The sequence below is a fragment of the Sus scrofa genome, chromosome 7 (genome assembly GCF_054392235.1).
Source record: "Sus scrofa isolate SSC_HxYL_T2T_F1_AM1 chromosome 7, Sscrofa_HxYL_maternal_Yorkshire_Landrace_v2.0, whole genome shotgun sequence".
NCBI lineage: Eukaryota > Metazoa > Chordata > Mammalia > Artiodactyla > Suidae > Sus > Sus scrofa.
The window spans coordinates 45,086,991-45,109,561 of NC_139389.1; the positions used below are offsets into that span (position 1 = coordinate 45,086,991).

The 22,571-nt window shown below is 45.6% G+C and overlaps 1 protein-coding gene and 1 long non-coding RNA gene across 5 annotated transcripts in view; one reads left to right on the top strand and one right to left on the bottom strand.

The window, feature by feature from the left end:
* LOC110261526 (uncharacterized) overlaps positions 1–22,571 on the top strand; it is a 61,405-nt gene that overhangs the window by 29,161 nt on the left and 9,673 nt on the right. For 2 of the 4 annotated variants that reach the window (XR_014810121.1, XR_014810118.1), the window contains 2 exons: positions 831–1,085; positions 9,660–9,733. This is a non-coding gene — a long non-coding RNA (uncharacterized LOC110261526). The remainder of the gene's footprint in view (positions 1–830; positions 1,086–9,659; positions 9,734–22,571) is intronic. The other 2 variants (XR_014810117.1, XR_014810119.1) reach the window with 1 other exon arrangement.
* On the bottom strand, positions 672–22,159 carry TREM1 (triggering receptor expressed on myeloid cells 1). The gene is given in 4 exon segments (NM_213756.2): positions 672–1,036; positions 7,740–7,944; positions 9,192–9,548; positions 22,085–22,159. Coding segments are annotated over 4 exon segments (717 nt in total). The 5' UTR covers positions 22,134–22,159; the 3' UTR covers positions 672–930.

Genomic DNA, 22,571 nt, shown 5'->3' on the forward strand with positions numbered 1-22,571 from the left:
AGGTCCTCAGTGAAGGAGCTCCAGGTTTTGTTCCTGCCAGTCAGCAGTGACTCACTTCCAGCCACATGCGTCTCTGCCTTCCTGGGGTTGATCCAAGGATCCAGGGATAAAATGCATCCACCAGGAGGCAAACCATAGATGCACACAGTAAACAAGTGACATTCTCTAAGCTGTCTTCTGCGCTGGATCCTATCTCATCCTCCCAGTATTTTCCCAGGATACGACATTCTTGTCTTGTTTAGTTTGGTTTTTTGGGTGCATCTGTGACGTGCAGAAGTTCCAGTGCCAGGGATCAAACCCTCACCCCCGCTGTGAACTGAGTCACAGCAGTGACAACGCCGGATTCTTAACTCGCTGCGCCACCAGGGAACTCCAGGGTACGACATTCTATTTAGCTCCGTTCCTCTTTCCCAGGGTGGAATTCTCACTGTAACATCTAATCTTCTCCTTGTTCCGTGGTTTTCAGCACACTTTTCTGGGAGTGTAGGAAGGGCTGTAAAGGAAGGGGTGGAACCCAAGCATCTGGTTCTAGAGAAGAGGATGCTTCTGTAGCGGGAACCCTGACCGAGTCAGGCCAGGATGCTGTGGTCCAGGGCGAGGACCAGGGCAGAGTTAGCAGCTGCGCCCTCTGTTCTGTGCCTGGTGACCCCCAAGAGACATGGACAATGAAAAGCATTGGCAGTGTCTTTATTGAATGGGCACCCCTGGGGCTGTACCTTCTCTCCTGAGAGGGTAAAAGCGCACACCCCGGGTTATCAGTGAAATGAGGGGAGCTCATTTCAGGGGCCAAGAAGGTGGGATCCCGAGCCTTAGAAACACCTGTGTTACAGATTCAACTCCGGTTATCACCCTTCCTCCCCCTCCCACTCCGGTGGAGCTGCCAGATGGATGAGGATGGAGGTCAGAGGCCATTCTCCTGGGTCACTGGGCCTAAGGTGTAAATGACATCCTGGTGACAACAAACAGAACAATGAAGACCAGGCTCTTACTCAGAAGTCCACACACCGCAGGAAGGATAAGGCTGATCTCAGTATCCCTGGGGGAGAGAGGAGAGTCAGTGCTGCCACGGGGATGCTCCCACACACGTGAGTGCTTGCAAAAGTCCTTCTCTTATCTGCTCGGGTCCTTCCTTTCCCCATACTCCCTGGCGCTGAGCATTGCCTGAAACCACTGATGAGAAACGCACTTCACAGAGGTTGCAGGTCCAGATGGGGTGTGGGGAGAGGGGGCAGGCTCCTTCCTGCTGTGATGCAGCAGAGAGCCCGAAGGTCCCAGGGCAAGGCCGTCTGGTTTCCATCCTCAGCATCAGGACCTATTCACCTCCTTGGCCTCAGTTTCCTCATCTATAAACTGACAAGAATCCAATAATACTCATCAAAATCCCATCATGAAATTGTATAGACTCTAGCAGCAGGCTTCTCAAAATCCTGGGAAAGGAGTTTCCATCGTGAGTCAGTGGTAGCCAACCTGACTAGTATCCACGAGAATGTGGGTTCGATCCCTGGCCTCGATCGGTGGTTTAAGGATCTGGCGATGCATGGGCTGTGGTGTAGGTTGCAGATGTGGCTTGGATCTGGCGTTGCAGTGGCTGTGGTGTAGGCTGGCAGCTTCAGTTCCGATTCGATCCCTAGCCTGGGAACTTCCATATGCCTAAGGTGTGACCCTAAAAAAGAATAAATAAATAAGTAAATAAGTAAGTATCATAAGAAAGTGACACAAATGAGCGAGGACACTTGGTCTGTCTAGACTCAGCAGGTGTGGAAATAGGTTGGAGCCCAAGCAGTCGGCACAACCAAGACACAGGCTCAAAAAGAGAAACAGGCAGCAGAGAAACAAATAGATGTCCAGACATAGACCTGAGGATATCTAAGACTTTAACATCGGAGGAAATCGGCCACCCAGTAGGCAGGCGAGGACTGTCTAGTAAATAGTTTCGTGGTATCTAGATAATAATAATAAGAAAAAGTCGACTGTTGTACAATTTATACCACATAGCAAGATAACCTCTTCAACATGGGTTTAAGATTAAAATAAAGTGAAAAAAAAGGAAATAGAATTAAGCACAATTAAGGAATAAAACAAAGCTATCATGTAAAAAGCAACACATTTGCTTATGCAAAACTTAAAACTGAAGGTCCAAACCAGCAAAGGAAGAAAGGACGGAATGGCTACAGAAGGCCAGGAAGGAGGTCCTTTTGTGCTAAAATCCACCCCTAGCCTGCACTGCTGTCCTGTGTCTCCGGGAACCAGGGGTCCAAGGCAGCCCAGGCAAGTGCAGCTGCTGGCAGCAATGGCTGGGGACAGGGGACATGGGCAGGGGCTGGAAGCCAGCGCCTCTCTGGACCCTCCAGCTGGCAGCTATGCAGGCTTATGCCCGGTTCCAGCCCTGCTGCCCAGGTGGGCTCCCCTAAGTCCACCTACTCCAAGTCTCTCCTGCCAGTGTCTTGCTTTGTTCCTCCCAGCCCTTGAACATTTTCTTGCACAGAATTTCCGGAATGTGTCCACTCTCAAGGGCCAGCAGTGCATTCCTTTTCTTTGTCTGTCTGTGTCTGTCTTTCTCTCTTTCTTTCTTTCTTTCTTTCCATTTCTTTCTTTCTTTCTTTCCCTTTCTTTCTTTCTTTCCCTTTCTTTCCTTCCTTCCTTCCTTCTTTCTCTTTCCTTCCTTCTCTCTTTCTCCTTCCTTCCTTCCATCCATCCTTTCTTTCTCCTTCCTTCCTTCCTTTCTTTCTTTCCTTCCTTCTTTCTTTTTCTTTCTTTCTCCTTCCTTCCTTCCTTTCTTCCTTCCTTCCTTCTTTCCTTCCTTCCTCCCTGCTTGCTTTTTAGGTCCACGCGTGCAGCATATGGAGGTTCCCAGGTTAGGGGCCGAAACAGAGCTACATCTGCTGGCCTACGCCACAGCCACAGCAACGTGGGATCCAAGCCTCGTCTGCGACCTACACCACACCGCAGCTCACTGCAATGCAAGATCCCCAACCCCCTGACTGAAGCCAGGGATCAGACCTGCATCCTCATGGATTACTAGTCGGATTCGTTTCTGCTGAGCCACTACGGGAACTCCATTTCTCTCTTTTTTTTCAATGGCTGCACCCATGGCATGTGGACGTTTCCAGGCCAGGAACTGAATCTGAGCCACAGCTGTGACCTACGCTGCAGGTGCAGAAACATTGGATCCTTTAACCCACTGCACTGGCTGGGAATGGAACCGGCGCCTCTGCCGCAACCTGAGTTTTTGCAGTCAGTTCTTAACCCACTGCACCACAGCAGGAACTCCCCCCCTTTTTTTCCTGCATCCCTTTTTAAGGCTACATGCAGGTGGCCAGGCACCCCCACCCTACGTCTATCCCAGCCCCAGTGCCTGGGAACTCCTGCGCCCCCGGGGCCACCCCTCCCCAAGTTCTGGAAGTACAAAAACTCCAGCTCCCCAGCCCTGGATACAGATAACTCCTGTGGGCCTCAGGACCCCCTGCAGGACCACACAGAGGTTCTCCCTGTGAGACTTGCCTTGGTTATGACACCTTTTGCTAAGTGTCCTTCCTTCCCCAGTCCCCCTTTCAGGGTGGCTTTACCTGGGATCACTTCGTAAAACACTTGCACAAGACGTTCCCCATGGGCTGCCTGCAGAACCCCCCAAACAGGGTGACCGCAGCTTCCTCGGAGATACCACCCCCTCCATCCCCCGATCAGTGTCTCAGCTCTTCTGCTACTCGGACAAACCACTCCCTCCACATCATTCCCTCTTTTTGAAACAGCTCAGAGGCTTCTGCTTTTCTGAGTGGACTCTGACTCACACCGGTTCATGTCATTAATAGACAAAGTTAACAGATGAAGTAGGTGCGCCTTTAGTCGGAATGTGGGTGGAAGGTGATCTCTTAATTTACATGTTGGAAAATTAGTGAAAAAAGAACAGCACTGACTTTCACTAGTTCTTTATTTTAATTAGTCCACAAAGATTTAATGAGCACCTACTATGTGCCAGGCACTTAGCACAATATAATGGGGAAAGGGCACTCACTGCCTCTACCCTTATGGAGTTCAGAATACACAGTAATAGATTAAAGTGGGTCCCAGCTTGCATCTATTTTGACAGCAATTTTTTTTTTTTCCTTTTCTATGGCTGCACCTGCAGCATATGGAGGTTCCCAGGCCAGGGGTCCAATCAGAGCTATAGCTACTGGCCGACACCAGAGCCACAGCAACACAGGATCCGAGCCACGTCTGCAACCTACAACACAGCTCACGGCAACGCCAGATCCTTAACCCACGGAGCAAGGCCAAGGATCGAACCCGCAACCTCATGGTTCCTAGTCGGATTCGTTAACCACTGAGCCACAACAGGAACTCCTATTTTGACAGAAAATTTTTTAAAAAAATACTAAATCCCTATAGGCAAGCTGCAATAACTCTGCTTCCCTTACTCACTATGGCCCACTGCAAATTGTTTCCAATCTTTGGAAGGTCATTTGGCAATATGTTACAGAGCAATGCAAATGTTAAATTCTCTTAGGGGAATTTCTTTTGAATAAACAATTTAAAATAAGAAAAAAGATAGTGTCCATGAGGATGCAGGCTCAATCCCTGGCATCGCTCAGTGGGTCGGGGATCCGGCATTGCTGTGAGCTGTGGTGTAGGTCGCAGACGAGACTTGGATTCCATGTTCCATGTGGCATAGTCTGGCAGCTGTAACTCCAATTCGACCGCTAGCCTGGGAACTTCTGTATGCCATGGGTGCAGGCCTAAAAAGCAAAAAATATTTAAAAATAAAAGAAGAAAAAGAGGAGTTCCCTGGTGATCTAGTGGTTAGGCCTTTCACTGCTGCAGCCCAGGTTCAATCCCTGGCCTGAGAACTGAGACCCCACTTCAAGGTGCTGCATGCTGTGGCCAGAAAAGAAGAAGAAGAGGAGGAGGAAGAAGGAGAAGAAACCTGCCAAAAACATGTTCATTTCAGAGTTGTCGATACTTAAAAAAAATGAAAATAATCTCAATGTCTAAAAACAGGCAAGTGACTATGTAAGCTATGGCTTTTAGGAAAGTATGTTGAAATTTTAATTATGAAGACTAGGTTGTGACACTGACGAATAGGTTTAGCACAGAGAAATGATGAAGATGTGTATAATTGGAACTATTGCATTCCAGTCAGGGTGGCAGAGTAGGACTCAAGCTCACCTCCCTTCATGAAAAAATACCAAAATCACAACCAACTTCTGAACAACCATCAGCAAAATAGACTGGAAGCTACCAAAAAAGATGTCCTACACCCAAAGACGAGAAGTCACGATGAGATGGTAGAAGGGTGCTTTCACAATATAAGCAATCCCATACCCACCGGGTGGGCGACCCACAGACTGGAAAATAACTGTATGGCAAAGGCTATCCCATAGGAGTGAGTTCCAAATGCCACATCAGGTTCCCCAGCCTGGGTGTCTGGCATTGTGAGGAAGAGCCTCCAGAGCGTTTGGCGTTGAAGGTCAGCAGGGCTTGTATGCAGGAGCATCCCAGGACTGAGGGAAACAGAGACTTTGCTCTTAGAGGGCACATATAGGGCATCATGAACACTGGGCACCACAACAAAGCAGGGACTATATAAGAATCTGGGTCAGACCTACTTGCGGGTCTTGGAGGGTCTCCTGGGAAAGCAGAGTTGTTATGGCTCACTGTGGGGGCAGGACATAGAAGCAGAGGTCCCAAGGAATATTCACTGGCATGAGCTACCCTGGAGACTGCTATTTTGGAAAAATCTGGCCCCACCCACCACTGCTGAGAAGCCCTGGGCTGAACAATAAACAAGGTGGGAACACAGCCCCACCCATCAGCAAACAAGCTGCCCAAAGTCCTCCCAGGCACACACCTGCTTCTACTTACACCCAGAGACAAAACCCCACCCACTGGAGAGACAAGACTCAGCTTCACCTAGCTACCAGTGGGCAGGCACCAGTCCCTCCCATCAGGAAGCCTATAACAAGCCCCTGCATCAACTTTGCCCACCAGGGGGCAGACACCAGAAGCAAGAGGGGCTAAAGCTGTAGCCTGCAAAAAGGAGATCACACAAAAAGCTATACAAAATGAGGGAGTTCCCATCATGGTTCAGCAGTAACAAAACCAACTAGGATCCAAGAGGATGTGTGTTCAGTCCCTGGCCTCCCTCAGTGGATTCAGGATCTGGCATTGCTGTGAGCAGTTGTGTAAGTCACAGACGTTGCTGTGGCTGTGCACTGTGTTGCTGTGGCTGTGCATTGTGTTGCTTTGACCCCTAGCCTGGGAACTTCCATATGCTGCTGGTGTGGGCCCTCCCCCCCAAAAAAAAGAAAAGAAAAAAAGCTAAACAAAATGAAAAAGCAGGGAAATATGAGCCAGATGAAGGAACAGGACAAAACCCTCCCCCAAAAAACAGCTAAGTGAACTGGAGATAAACAAAAAAGACTTTAGAGGAGTTCCCATCATGGCGCAGTGGTTAACGAATCCGACTAGGAACCATGAGGTTGCGGGTTTGGTCCCTGCCCTTGCTCAGTGGGTTGAGGATCCGGCGTTGCCGTGGGCTGTGGTGTAGGTTGCAGACGCGGCTCGGACCCCAAGTGGCTGTGGCTCTGGCGTAGGCCGGAGACTACAGCTCCAAATGCCGTGGGAACGGCCCAAGAAATAGCAAAAAGACAAAAAAAAAAAAAAAAGACTTTAGAGATAGTAAAGATGACACGAAATCTGGGGGGGGGGGAGTGGAGGCAAAGATGAAATTACAAGGAATGTTTAACAAAGCAAAAAATATAAGATTTAAAGGACAAACAAGCAGAGGTGAACAATACAATAACCAAAATGAAAAACTCACTAGAAGGAAGCAGCAGCAGAACACAGGAAACAAAAGAGTGAACAAGCGAGATGGAAGATAGAATTATTGCTATGATTAAATATGTATAAACACAAATTAAAAACTGGAAGAGAAGATGGAGGGAAAAAAAGACCTGTCAGACTAGTGGGACTATGGTAGAATATTTCTTTCTCTGTTAATTCATGTTTAATGATAAACACATTGTAAGATAAATCAACATTTACTAATTCATGATATAGAGGGGTGTGCATGCAAAGGTAGTGGTTCTTATCTTTGCCTTCACACTAAACGAGTCTCCTGAAGATTGTGTGAAAAAATACTGAGACCAGCCCCACATCCAGAAATTGTAATTCTGTTGGTCTGCAGCAGGACACATGCATCAGTATTTTAAAAAAACAAAAACAAAAAAAAAAACTTAGCACTGTAGGTAATCCTAAAAGGCAGCAGCTGCTGGGAGCTCTTGTCCTAGATTATTGCTTTCAGCTCTGGTCTTTCTCCACATCCTCCCCGCATTGTAGAGACAAGGAAACTGAAGCCAGAGAGGGGTCCTGCCTCACCTAAAGCTGCTCTTTCAGTCGGTCTGGCTGGCACTAAAATCTGGGTCTCTTTTTTCGCTATGCCATTAGGGGTTGACTGAGGTCCATCCATCTAAGATGCCACTTCCCTTTCCTTTCTCCTCTGATGTGCAAGAAGCAAACACAGAGTGAAACTGGGGAGAGTGAAAGCCTCCACCACTGCCCCCAAGAGCCTCCTCCTCACTCTAGAACCACCCCCTTCCTCCCCTGGGAAGGCCCACCAGGCTGAGATGACTCCAGTTCACCCTGCCCTCTACCTGCCCCCATCCCTCGCTCTGCACATCCTATCAGCACTTGCTCGGGGAATTGAGGGGCTCAGTTCAAACCCAGAGACCTGGAAACCATACCTGGTGATATCCGTCACATTTGTGAGGGTAACTTTGAGGCCAGGAGAGGAGAGGCTGGTAGTGAAATCAGTGAGGAATTGGGTCACAGTCCTCACGGTCCTGGGCCTGGGACGGTGCCGGTTTGTGGTGGTGGTAGGAGGAAGGGTGGTCGTTGGACTGCAACTCTGGGTGGGAGTCTCAGCAGAGGCAGGGGTTCCTGAAGAATCTGCAAGAAGGCACATTGAATGGATGGTCAGATGGATGGATGAGTGGCAAGATAAGTGGAACAGAGGAGGGAAATGAAAATGGCCATTCATGAAGCAAGATTTTCTTTAGCAAAGATGAAAGAAGAAGTGTAGCATCCACCTGGGGCAGAGACAGGAAAAAAGAAAGAAGGAGAGAGGGAAGAAGGGTGGGAAGGAGGGAAATAGGAAAGAAGAAAGGAATTTCCAGGCTATACATGTCATTGGACATGCACTTGCCTGCCATTCTTCACCATTCCACATGCGCCCCCACTTCTTCAGGAATAATTCCCTGATTGCCTTATACCATTCTCTCTGCCTTGCCCTCATCTGTGCATCTGACATGTGGCTTTACAATTTATCTTTTATCAATATCCTCTGTATGTATCTTGACTTCCTTAGGCTTAGAATCCCATAGGTGCTAGAGACTCAAACCTGCTTCCCGCTACTCTGCCTTTCTTAGCTTGTCTAATCAACATCTATGGAAGGCCTACTGTGTGCCAGGCTCTTCATTAGTTTCTAGGGATATAGAGCTGAGAAAGTCCAAGTCTTTCTCTCAAGGTTCTGAGAGATGAACAGGGGGTGGGGGGAAGGGGGCAGATAAGGAAACTGGCCACTACTTAACCAAAGAGATAGTGTGATCTGAAAGGGAGCACGAAGTGGGCTCTGGATCTTGGCTACCCAAAAATGGGAGCCATGGACCAGTATCACCTGAGATGAGATCAGAAATGCAGAATCTAGGTCCCACCCTAGACCTGTTGCATCCGAGTCTGCATTTGAATTAAGATCCCCTGGTGGTTGATGCCCACAGTAAGTTCTGAAGAGCACTGCTTTGGAAGCACACAGGAGGGCCAGCAAATGCATCCATGGGAGGGAGAGAGTGACTCACAGAGGCTTCCCATGGAAATGACTTCTACGTGAAGACCTGAAGAATGAGACTAAATCGTTCCAAGCCCACCTTTCACTGTACCCCCACTTCTTGCAATAGCATAACACATTAGGCTCTGCTCCCCAAAAGAAATCCCATACAAAGAAGAAATCCCATACAAAAATTCCCATTCTGGACCAAATGTCTCTAAGACCTCAAATGAGAGACATGGAGCTTCTGAGAGAGCACAGGCTTCTAGAAGTCCTGAGCCACAGCCCTGTTAGTGCTACCACCACTGCTCCCCACCCCCAACCTGGCCTGGCTCGCCCCACTCTCTACCCCTCCCTGCCTCCAGTCACTCACAGTTGGTCACCACCAGGCGGACGGGGTAGAACAGGATGATGGGATCCTTGGGAGGTTGATAGATCACACATCGGTACAGTCCTGAGTCTTCTGCTTGAACGTTGGTCATTTGGACATGCAGCATGCCCTCACTGGGTTCATCTGTTAGGAAGATCTTCCCCACCTGGACTTTACTGACCTGTCCCGAGACCCTTTCTGTGATTGCCAGCGTCTGGAACTTCCCATTACGATTCAGCTTCTGCCAGGCCTTCCGGCTGTTGGAATACACTCCAACAGTGACAGGACAGTTCACATTCAGGGTCTCTCCCTCTGCTAGGATGTACTTTTCCTCAGGTAGTTCAGTGGCAGCTTGGATTTCTGTAAGTGGAGAATCAGACTTAGGCTCTGGGAGGAATAGCTTTTCTCTCTTTGGAAAAAAAGAGGAGACTTTTTTTTTTTTTTTTTCATGTTCAATCACCTGTTTTTCAGACAAGATCCTCAAGGTTTCTGGAAAAGATGCAGCTTTCCCTGCAAGCCAGCACTTGACCCCAGATCTTATCACTGTGAGTAATTTTGTGGGTTATAGTTTTTCTTTTTTTTTTAACTGCAAGAGCTAGACTGCATATCGTTGGTGCAAATGAACTTTTGTAAATGATTGTTTTTGAGAGGAAGAAATGGCCTGTATAGAGACAGGGGACATATTCTAAGACCCTAATTGAGGGGGCACGGTGGGAGGGAAAGATTTCAGAGAAGGACATACAGGGTATAGAGTGGATGTGAAGACTTGCTACTAGCAGAGAATGATGTCACCGAACAGCGAGAGGAATTTCACTTAAGTCAAGGGAGAGAGACTTGGAAAAATGGTGAGGAAGCCGTCTTGAGGACATGGTGGATATTGATGTCTGGCCGTGTGGTTCTCCTCTCTCCCTTCCTTGGGAAGCAGAGCATCTCTTTCTTAGGGGATCCATCCTATGTGGCTTTACTGACAGGCTGTCCCACATTCTCAAGAACAGGCATGCTGAGACAGGGTTAAAATGGTGGAGTAGAAGGACTGGAGCTCACCTTCTCTCATAAAAACAACAAAATTACAACCAACTGCTGAACAACCTTCAACCAAATAGACTGCAGACTATCAAAAAAGATACCCTACTCCAAAAGACAAAGAGGAGGCCATATCAAGATGGTAAGAGGGATGATTACATGATATAAGCAATCCCATACCTGCCAGGTGGGCAGGCCACAGCCTGGAAAGTAACTGTATCACATAGACTCAGCTATGAGAGTGAGAGTTCTGAGCCCCACATCAGGTCCCCATGCCTGGGGGTCTGGCATTGGGAGAAGTAGCCCCCAGGGCATAAGGCATTGAAGGCCAGTGGGGTTTGTGTGTGGGAGCTCCATGGGACTGGGGAAAACAGAAACCCCATTCTTGAAAGGCACACACAGGCTTTCATGTCCACTAGGTTGGACCTGACTGCAGTTCTGGGAGGATCTCTGGGGAAAACAGGGGGTGACTGTGGCTTGTTGTGGGGGAATGACATTGATGGCAAAGGTCTCTGGAATAATCATCAGCACGTGTTCCTCTAGAGGTGGCTATTTTGGAAAAGTCTGGCCTCACCCATCAGGGCTGAGAAGCCCCAGACCAAACAATAATCCAGGTGGAATCACAGACCTACCCATCAGTAAACAGGCTGCCTAGAGACCCCCATGCACACAGCTGCCTCTAATCTCACCCAGAGACAAAGCCCCACCCACCAGAGGGATAAGAATCAGCTTCACCTACCAGTGGGCAGGCACCAGTCCCTCCCATCAGCAAGTCCCCATACCAATTTCAGCAAAAAGGGAGGTGGACATCAGAAGCAAGAGAGGTTACAACTCTATTGTCTGAAAAAAGGAGACCACACCAAAAATCTATACAAAATGAAAAGGCAGAGAAGTATAACTCAGATAAGGGAGCAAGGAAGAAAACCCAGAAGAACAGCTAAGTGACCTGGAGATTATCAACCTCCATGAAAAAGACTTTAGACTGATGATGGTGAAGATGATTGAAGACATTGGAAATAAACTGGAGACAAAGATGGGTAAATTACAGGAAACACCGAGCAAAGAAATACAAGATTTAAGGATTAAGCAAGCAGAGATACAAAATACAATAACTGAAATTTAAAAATTCATTAGAAGCAACCAACAGCAGAATACAGGAGGCAAAAGAATGAATAAGCAAGGTGGAGGACAGACTAGTGGAAATCACTGATGTGGAACTGAAAAGAGAAAAAAGATTGAGAAGAAATGAAGACAGTCTAAGAGAACTCTAGGACAACATTAAATACACCAACATCCATATTATAGGGGTGCCAGAAGGAGAAGAGAGAAAGAAAGGGTCAGGAAAAATATTTGAAGAGATAATAGCCAAAAACTGCCCTAAATGGGAAAAGAATCACTCACTCAAATCCAGGAAGCACAATGAGTACCATATAAAATAAACCCAAGGAGGAACACCCTGAGATACTATTAATCAAAGTGACCAAAATTAAAGACAAAGAGAAAATATTTAAAACAGCTGGGGAAAGAAACAAATAACATACAAGGGAACCCCGATAAGGTTTTTTCAGGAGAACCTCTCAGGTCAGAAGGGAGTGGCACGTTATACTTCAAGTGATGGAAGGAAAAAACCTCCAACAAAGACTACTCTACCCAGCAAGGCTCTCATTCAGATTTGAAGGGGAAGTCAAAAGCTTTACAGACAAGCAAAAGCTAAGAGGATTCAGCACCACTAAACCAGCTTTACAACAAATATTAAAGGAACTTCTCTAGGCAGAAAAGAAAGGCCACAACTAGAAACAAAAATACTACAATGACAAAGCTCACCAGTAAAGGCATATATACAGTAAAAGTAGGAAATCATCCACAGACAAATATGCTACCAAAATCAGAAATCGTGAGGAGGGTACAAGTGCAAGACACTGGAGATGTACTTGCAATTAAGAAACCAACAACTTAAAACAATCTTGTGTATATATATACACTCCTATTTTGAAACTTCAGGGTAGGTGCAAACCAAAAATCTACAATAGATACACAAACAATAAGAAAAAGCAACTCAAATACAACACTAAAGATAGACATCAAACCACAAGAGGAGAGAACAAGAGAAGAAGGGAAGAAAAAAAGAACCACAAAAATAAATCTAAAACAGTTAATAAAATGGCAATAAGAACATACATATCAATAATTACCTTAAATGTAAATGGGCTAAACACCCCAACCAAAAGACACAGACTGGCTGAATGGATACAAAAACAAGACCCATATATATGCTGTCTTCAAGAGACCCACTTCACTTCTAGGGACACATACAAATTGAATGCTGTAAAGCTGGTTTAGTGGTGCTGAAAGGATGGAAGAAAATATTCCATGAAATGGGAATCAAAAGAAAGCTGGAGTAGCAATACTCACATCAGACAAAATGGATCTTAAAATAGAAAATATTATAGGAGACAAGGATATTACATAATGATCAAAAGATCAATCCAAGAAGATATAAAAATTGTAAATATATATGGACCCAACAAAGGAGCACCTCAATATATAAGGCAACTGCTAACAACCTTAAAAGGAGAAATTGACAATAACACAATAATAGCAGGGGCGTTTAACACCCCACTTACAGCAATGAACAGATCATCCAGAAAGAAAATCAACAAGAAAACACAGGCCCTAAATGAGGTATTAGACCAGATGGACTTAATATTTATAGAACATTCCAACCAAAAGCACCAGAATACACATTCTTCTCAAGTGTACATGGAACATTCTCTAGGATTGATCACATTCTGGGCCACAAACCAAGCCTTGGTAACTTTAAGAAAACTGAAATCAAGAGTTCCTGTGATGGCACAGTGGTTAACGAATCCAACTAGGAACCATGAGGTTGCAGGTTCGATCCCTGCCCTTGCTCAGTGGGTTAATGATCCGGCATTGCCGTGAGCTGTGGTGTAGGTCACAGATGCGGCTCGGATCCTGCACTGCTGTGGCTCTGGAGTAGGCCAGCGGCTATAGCTGCGATTCAACCCCTAGGCTGGGAACCTCCATATGCCACAGGAGCAGCCCAAGAAATGGCAAAAAGACAAAAAAAAAAAAAAAAAGAAAGAAAGAAAAAAGAAAATTGAAATCACATCAAGCATCTTTTCCAGCCACAATGCTATACAACTGGAAATCAACAACAAGAAAAAAATTGCAAAAAAACCCCGCAAACACATGGTGACTAAATAACATGCTACTAAACAACCAATGGATCACTGAGGAAATTAAAAAATACCTAGAAGCAAATGACAACAAAGATATGTCACTCCAAAACCTATGGGATGTGGCAAAAGCAGTTCTAAGAGGAAACTTTATAGCAAGACAAGCCTACCTCAGGAAACAAGAAAAAGCTCAAATAAACAACCTAACTTTACATCTAAAGCAACCAGAGAGAGAAGAACAGACAAGACTTAAAGTTAGCAGAAGGAAAGAAATCATAAAGATCAGAGCAGAAATACAGGAAATAGAAACAAAGAAACCCATGGAAAAGATCAATGAAACTAAAAGCTGGTTCTTTGAAAAGATCAACAAAATTGATAAACCCTTAGCCAGACTTATGAAGAAAATAAGAGAGAGGACTCAAATCAATAAAATTAGAAATGAAGAAGGAGAAGTTACAATGGACATCAAAGAAATACAAAGGAACCTAGGAGACTAATACATGCAACTATATGCCAATAAAATGGAAAACCTAGAAGAAATGGATGAATTCTTAGAAAAGTACAACTTCGAAGACTAAATAGAAAAGATGAATGGACCAATCACAAGTACTGAAATTGAAACTGTGATTTAAAAACTTCCAACAAACAAAAGTCCAGGACCTGATGGCTTCACAGGCGAATTCTATCAAACATTTAGAGAAGAGCTAACACCTATCCTTCTGAAACTATTCCAAAAAATTGCAGAGGAAGGAACACTCCCAAACTCATTCTCTGAGGCCACCATCACTTTGATACCAAAACCAGACAAAGAAACCATAAAAAAAGACAATTACAGGCCAATATCACTGATGAACATAGATGCAAAAATCCTCAACAAAATACTAGCAAACCGAATCCAACAATACATTAAAAGGATTGTACATCATGATCAAGTGGGATTTATTCCAGGGATGCAAGTGTTCTTCAATATCCACAAATCCATCAGTGTGATACAACACCACATTAACAAACTGAAGAATAAAAACCATATGATCCTCTCCATAGATGCAGAAAAAGCCTTTGACAAAATCTAATACCCATTTCCGATTAAAAAAAAAAAAATCCTTTGAGAAAGTTGGCATGGAGGGAACCTACCTCAACATAATAAAGGTGATATATGACAAATCCACAGCTAACATCTCAATGGTGAAAAGCTGAAAGAACTCCTGCTGAGACTGGGAGCAAGACAAGGATGTCTGCTCTTGCCACTACTATTCAACATAGTTTTGGAAGTCCTAGCCACAGCAATCAAAGAAGAAAAAGAAATAAAAGGAATCCAAATTGGAAAGGAAGAAGTAAAACTATCTCTATTTGCGGATGACATGATACTATACCTAGATAACCCTAAAGATGCTACCAGAGAATTGTTAGAGCTCATTAATGAATTTGGCAAAGTCACAGGATACAAAATTAATACACAGAAATCGACTCCATTTCTATATACTAAAAATGAAAGATCAGAAATTAGGGAAACAAGCCCATTTACCATTGCATCAAAAAGAATAAAATACTTAGGAATAAACTTACCTAAAGAGACAAAAGACCTGTACTCTGAAAACTATAAGAGACTGATAAATCAAAGATGACACAAACAGATGGAAATACATGCCATGCTCTTGGATTGGAAGAGTCAATATTATCAAAATGACTATACTGCCCAAGGCAATCTATAGATTCAATGCAATCCCAGCAAATTACCAAGGACATTATTTACAGAACTCGAACAAAATATTTTAAAGTTTTTTGGGGAGCACAAAAGACCCAGAATAGCCAAAGCCATCCCAAGAAAGAAAAATGGAGCTGGAGGAATCAGGTTCCCTGACTTCAGACTATACTACAAGCTACAGTCATCAAAACCATGTGGTACTGACACAAAGACAGAAAGATAGATCAGTGGAACACAATAGGAAGTCCAGTATTAAACCCACGCACCTATAGTCTATGATGAAGGAGGCAAGAATATACACTGGAGAAAAGAAAGTCCCTTCAATAAGCGGTGCTGGGAAAACTGGACAGCTACATGTAAAAGAATGAAATTAGAACACTTCCTAACACCATACACAAAAATAAACTCAAAATGGATTGAATACCTAAATATAAGACTATATATGGATCTATAAAACTCTTAGAGGAAAACATGGGCCAAACACTCTCCAGCATAAACCACAACAATATCTCCTCAGATCCACCTCCTACAGTAATGACGATAAAAACAAAAATAAACAAATGGGACTTAATTAAACTTAAAAGTTTCTGCACAGCAAAGGAAACCCTAAATGAAACAAAAAGACAGACCACAGAATGGGAGAAAATATTTGCAAATGAAGCAACTGACAAGAGATTAACCTCAAAATTTATAAACACCTCCTGCAGCTCAATACCAAAAAAACAACCTCATCAAAAAAATGTGTGGAAGGAGTTCCCATCATGGCTTAGCAGTTAATGAATCTGACTAGCATCCATGAGGACACAGGTTTGGTCCCTGGCCTTGCTCTTCAGGTTAAGGATCTGGTGTTGGCTGTGGCTGTGGTGTAGGCTGGTGGCTGTAGCTCCAATTTGACCCCTAGTCTGGGAATCTCCCTATGTCGTGAGTGTGGCCCTAAAAACAAAAACAAACAAACAAACAAACAAATGTGTGGAAGGTCTAAACAGACAATTCTCCAAAGAAAACATACAGATTGCCAAAAACAAAAAACAAACAAACAAAAAAAAAACGAAAAAATGTTCAACATCATTAATTATTAGAGGAATGCAAATCAAAACCACTATGAGGTACCTCATTATACTGGCCAGAATGGCCATCATTAAAAAGTCTACAAACAATAAATGCTGGAGAGGGTGTGGAGAAAAGGGAACCCTATTACACTCTTGGTGGGAATGTAAATTGGTGCAACCATTCTGGAAAACAGTATGGAGATTCCTCAGAAAACTAAAAATAGAATACCATTTGACCCAGCAATCCCACTCCTGGGCGTCCATCCATAGAAAACCATGACTCAAAAAGATACATGTACTCCAATGTTCATTGCAGCACTATTTTCAATAGCCAAGACATGGGAACAACCTAAATGTCCATGGACAGAGGAGTGGATAAAGAAGATGTGATACATATACACAATGGAATATTACTCAGCCATTAAAAGGAGCGAAATAACAGCACTTGCAGCAGCACAGATGGACCTAGAAATTATCATGCTAAGTGATATTAGACAGGGAGACACCAACATCACATGCTATCACTTACATGTGGAATCTAAAAAAAGGACAGAATGAACTTCTTTGCAGAACAGATACTGACTCATAGACTTTGAGAAACTTAATGGTTTCCAAAGGAGACAGGTTGGGGGATGGGAGGATGGGCTGGGAGTTTGCGATGGAAACGCTATAAAATTGGGTTGTGATGATCACTGTACAGATATAAATGTAATAAAATTCATTGAGTAGTAATACAAAAAAGAATGGACACACCAACACAAGTTGGGCCAATCAAAGAACATCATCATCCTGGCCGTGCTGATTGGCTTAGAAATAGACACATGGAGTTCCCGCCGTGGTTCAGCAGTTAACGAACCTGACTGGCATCCATCCATGAGGATGCGGGTTCGAGCCCTGGCCTTGCTTAGTGGGTTAAGGATCTGGCGTTGCCATGAGCTGTAGTGTAGGTTGCAGACTCGGCTTGGATCCTGCGTTGCTGTGGCTCTGGCGTAGGCTGGAAGCTACAGTTCCTATTGGAGCCCTAGTTTGGGAACACCATATGCCGCAGGTGCAGCCCTAAAAAGACAAAAAGCCGGGGGGAAAAAAAAAAGAAAAAGAAAGAAATGGGCACGTGACTGAGGCTGGACCAATCATAATCCTCCCCAAGACTGCCGTAGGTGTTGGGTAAGATGCTCTTTCTTGCTGTGTTGATTGGTCAGTGGAATGTGAAACTTCAATTGCCACATTTCCACTATGTAGAAATAGTCTGCCTGAGAATGAGGTCAAGCAGAGGCAAAGAGAGAATGTGAAAAAGAGAGAGAGGGAACACAGGGAGAGACAGGGAGATCTGGCAACATTTATCTGAGGTAGGAACTCAGCTGTGCTCTGGAGCCTCACCCCTGGGACTTCCCAGTTGCCTGCACCAAGAAATCCCACCCTCCTATTTTTACCTCGGTTGAGTTTATGTTGTGTGCATCCAAAAGAGTCTAAACATGGGATGTCAAAGAATCCAGTAGTGGTTCTTGACTGGGGGCAAATTTCCCTCTGGGGATATTGGGCAATGCCTGGAGACACTTTTGGTTGTTATCACCGGGAGCAGGGGGATGCTAATGGCATCTAGCAGGCAGGGATGCTGCTGAAGATGCTGCTGAATATCCTACAGTGCCCAGGACAGCCCCCATGACAAAGTTATCCCACCCAAAATATTAATAGTGCCAAGGCAGAGAACACTTGGGTTATAGGGACAAAGGTTTCCATCACACTCTTGGATGTTGAACCAGGTCAACTACCTAGAATTGGAATGACTTTCTGGTCTGGTCCAAGAGAGCCTTGCTGATGGGAGGGCCAATCAGAGTGGAAGTAAGAAGATCCAGATCTGTGTTTTCAGCTGGACACAACAGGGCTCTATAACTTTACCGAGGGACTACAGTTTATCCACCCAGGCCTGGGATACCTTCCTCCATGGAACACCAGACAATGAGCTGGGCAGTAATGCTGGGTCAAACTGCTACCGCTGCCAAGGTCAAGCTACCGCTGCCTACAACCCTTGCTGCGATTATTAATATGCTACTGCACACACACTTTAATCCTTGAGCAGCAGCGCTGAGAGTGCCCATGGAAAAATGCCAACAGCTGCCCCTTTGATGGGCTGTCACCAGAGCCCTCTGCATGGGCCAGCAGGTCTAGCGGACCTCAGCCTGACCTTGGGAAGACCCAACTCAGGGACTCCTGAGGATTTTGAAAGTGAAACCAGGCTTGAAGGCTAATACTGCTGCTGGGACCAGACTTCAGTTTCTAAAGAAACTTTGAAGACAAGCTTCCTGATGATTAGCATGAACTCTAATCCTGAGACACAGGTGGAATGTCTGTTTTTTTTTTTTTCCAACTAAATATGCTTTATTTGTTTTATCTCTCAGCTGACAAGGACCTAGCACATTCATGGAGATGCAAGTGACTGTCCTGGGGCCCGTGGTAGAGACAGGGAGGGAGGGAGCGCAGGGCTAGCTCTGGGCCAGTGTCTGTGAGCAGGACAGGACCTCAGCCATCATTTACCCAGTCTGTTCCCACCGAGGGGCACCAAAGAGAGAGCTAGAAACAGAGAAAGGCTGATGAAATAGTCAGGGATAGCAACATAGGGGAAGGAGAGACCGAAGGAAGGAATGGGAGTGGTTTTAAACCAAGTTTGTTTCACTCATTCTTTCTCTCATTCCTCAAACTGTGGTGAGAGCCTATTCTGCGCCAGGCACTGTTTAGGGCTCTGAGAAACATACACGAGACCCACTCTCCACCCTCTGTAACATTCATTTAAGAGGTTAAGGCTTTGGAGTTCCCATTGTGGCTCAGCAGAAATGAATCTGGCTAGCATCCATGAGGATGCAGGTTCGATCCCTAGCCTCGCTCAGTGGGTTAAGGATCCAGCATTGCTGTGAGCTGTGGTGTAGGTCGAAGACACAGCTCATATCTGACATTGCTGTGGTTGTGGCGTAGGCTGACAGCTGTAGCTCTAATTCAACCCCTAGCCTGGGAACCTCCATATGCCGCGGGGGCGGCCCTAAAAAGACAAAAAAAAAAAAAAAAAAAGAAGAAGTTAGGGCTTTGGTGGTTCACCATGGTCACCATAGTGAATGCTTTGGTCTGAATGTGTCCTCCCCAAAATTCATATGTTGGAATTTTAGCCTCCAAGGCCATGGTATTGGTGGGTGGGGTCTTTGGGAGATGATTAGGTCACGAGGGCTCTTCCCTCAGGAATGGGAGTAGTTAAAGAGTCTTTATTAAGGAGGCTGCAGAAGTTCCCATTGTGGCTCAACAGGTTAGAAACCTGACTAGTATCTACGAGAACTCAGGTTCATCCCTGGCCTCACTCAGTGGGTTAAGGATCTGATGTGGCTGTGGTGTAGGCTGGCAGCTGTAGCTCTGATTTGACTCCTAGCCTGGGAACCTCCATATGCTGCATGTGTTGCCCTAAAAAGACCAAGAGAAAATGAAAAATAAAGAGGCTCCAAGAATTCCAGCTCTGGTGCAGTGGGTTAAGAATCCAACTATAGTGGCATGGATCATAGCTGCAGTTTGGATTCCATCCCTGGCCTGGGAAATTCCATATGCCTTGGGTGTGTATATATACACACACACAAACACATCAAGAGGCTCCAGAAAACTCCCTTGCCCCTCCCACCATGACAACACAGTGAGAAGTCTGCAGTCTGCAGTCCAGAAGAGGACCTTCCGAAAAACCCAACCACACTGGTACCCTGACCTTGAACTTCCAGCCTCCAAAACTTGAAGAAGTAAATTTCTGTTGTTTGTAAGCCACACTGTCTGTGGCATTTTGTTACTGCTGCCAAGATGGACTAAGACAGTAGAAGCTACAGGAAACAGATTGCACACAAACCTGCCTGACTCTTGTGAAAGGAGATAGTAAGAAACTGATGGAGAAGTGCTCTCTGTGCATCAATTTTGCACCATTGTGAGAAAGGAGTTCCTCATCACATGTTAATAAAAAAAAAATAACAGGTGTTTCCTTGTGGCACCGGGGGCTAAAGATCTGGCGTTGTCACTGCAGCGGCTCGGAAACTTCCATGTGTTTTGGGCAGGGCCAAAAAGAAAGGAGAAAAGGAATAGCAAATACCTTTTATTGCTAAGTGTTTAAAATACGATCTCCCTGAATCTTCATAACTTTTAAGGTTGACACCACTGTTATTCCCAGTTGAGAGCTAAGGAAATTGGGGCACAGAAAGGTTATTTAATAACGCAGAGGTCGTTAAGTGATTTTCCCAAGGTCCCACAGAAGAAAGGGGTGCACCCAGGATTCTAGCCCTATTAGTCTGACCCTAGGGTCAGCTCTAAACCTCTGAGCCAGATGGGCCAGGCAGCTGCCTGCCTGGAATTCGAGCTGTGCCAGCCCTGGTGTGAAGAGCTGCCTAACCATTCCTTTGGGATACGGGAGCTAGAAGGAGTTTTATGTTACCCCTAACCTACCCCCTCAGGACACTGTGGGAAAAAAACAAAAGCAAAAAAAAAAGCCACTGGTTTTCTCTCAGTCGTCAACCTTCCATCATCTTCCAGTGCTCCTTTGGAAGAACATGAATAAGACATGAGGAAATGCACTGGTCCCTGAGACCCAAACTCCTGTGTGTCCATCTGGATTACTGCCCCGGCTCCTGAGAGACCATAAGCAGCATCGGTGTGCGGGCTTTGCCAGATGATCATCTGTGACCTTGCTCAAGGCAGTGGGCTCCCCGGAAAACACCCTCTCCCTGGAATCTTTGTGTCCTTCCAAAGCAAAGTTTTCTCTTCACTCCCTGTTGACATTTTTCCTTTCTCTGATCATTTCCCCAGTGTCTTCGCAAGGATTAGAAGCAGGAGCAACACAAGTTTCAAATGCTTCCGTTTTTTTTTTTTTTTTTTTTTTCTTTAGGGCCATACCTGTGACATATGGAAGTTCCCAGGTTAGGGGTTGAATTGGAGCTGTAGCTGCCGGCCTACACCACAGCCACAGCAACGCCAGATCCTTAACCGGCTGAGCAAGTCCAGGGATGGAACCTGAATCCTCATGGATACAAGTCGGGTTCTTACCCCACTGAACCACAACTCGAACTCCCCCAAATGCTTGCATTTTTAGAGAAGGCGTGAGCTGTTCAGTCAGAGGTGAGGGCCAGAGACGGAACAGCCCTGCCGAGCCTGGGTGACAGAGCCCTGCAAGGCCAGCAGACAGTGGACCCAGGATCACGGCCTCCATGAAAATGGGCCCATTTTTTGGTTCCCGTCTGTGTCCTTTTGCCAATAACATATTTCGTGGCCCCTGGCTGGCCCCTGGGGAACATCCATTGAATGAACTATGTCTTTGGGGTTTAACAGCCTGTGAACATCGGAAGAACCAAGAAGGACTCTAAGGGGAAGAAAACCTTCAAACTTGGAGTTTCTGTTGTGGCTCAGTGGTAACCAACCCGACTAGTATCCATGAGGAAGTGGGTTCAATCCCTGGCCCCTCTCAGTGGGTTAAGAATCTGGCATTGCTGTGGCTGTGGTGTAAGCTCTAATTTGACCCCTAGCCTAGAAACGTCTGTATGCCGCAAGTGCAGCCCTAAAAAGACAAATAAATAAATAACTTAAAACTCAAATAAAACTCCTTTAGATCATGTCAAGTGGAGATTTACTCCATCATTATTTTCCCACCCAGGGGTTTGCATGTCCCCGAGGACATGGAAAAGCACCAACCTCCTGTTTCCCTAACTTACCCCCTTTTAGTTCTGTTCTCAGGCCCTGTGAGTCCTGATTCTGTAAAGCTGGGGCACCCGGCCTGGCATACCCACTGGTTTGGTGCCGCCTTGGGTGGCCACATGCCCTGGAGCCTCTGAAGTAAAGACCTTTCTTGTGGTGGGATTCCCCAACCCCAGGTCCAGGGAAGAAGCCTCACCTGCTCGCATCTCTTGCCGATCTTACCTGTGATGAAGAGCATCCAAAGCAGCCTCCCGAGCCTAGCGCTCCTCATCGTCACGCGCACCAGCCCCAACTGCCCCCGCCTCATGGGACAGCTGTGAGGAACACTCTAACTAGAAGCTCCAGAAAGTTATGCAATAGGATATTACGCCACTTCTCGGAGGTGTTGGGTTGGATGCTCTGTCATCACTAGTTGCCTTGGCCCCAGACGTCAGAGACAACAAACGTGGATCCGAGACAGGGCTCAAGTCTCCAGGAAGTTTCTCCAAACCCCAGTTTCCTGTTCTTGGGGGATAATAACAATGATTCTTTTCAAGCAACCTCTTAGTGAGAACACTACTTCTGGGTAAACAGAGTAAGGAGTTAATGTTATCCGGGGATCAGAAGCCCACCTTGCTCTCCTGAGGCCCACCCTCTGCTCCCATCCAGTTCAGTGCAGGTAAGCGTGCCAGATGCACAGAGCCAGAGGTTGGAATAAAAAGCCCTCATT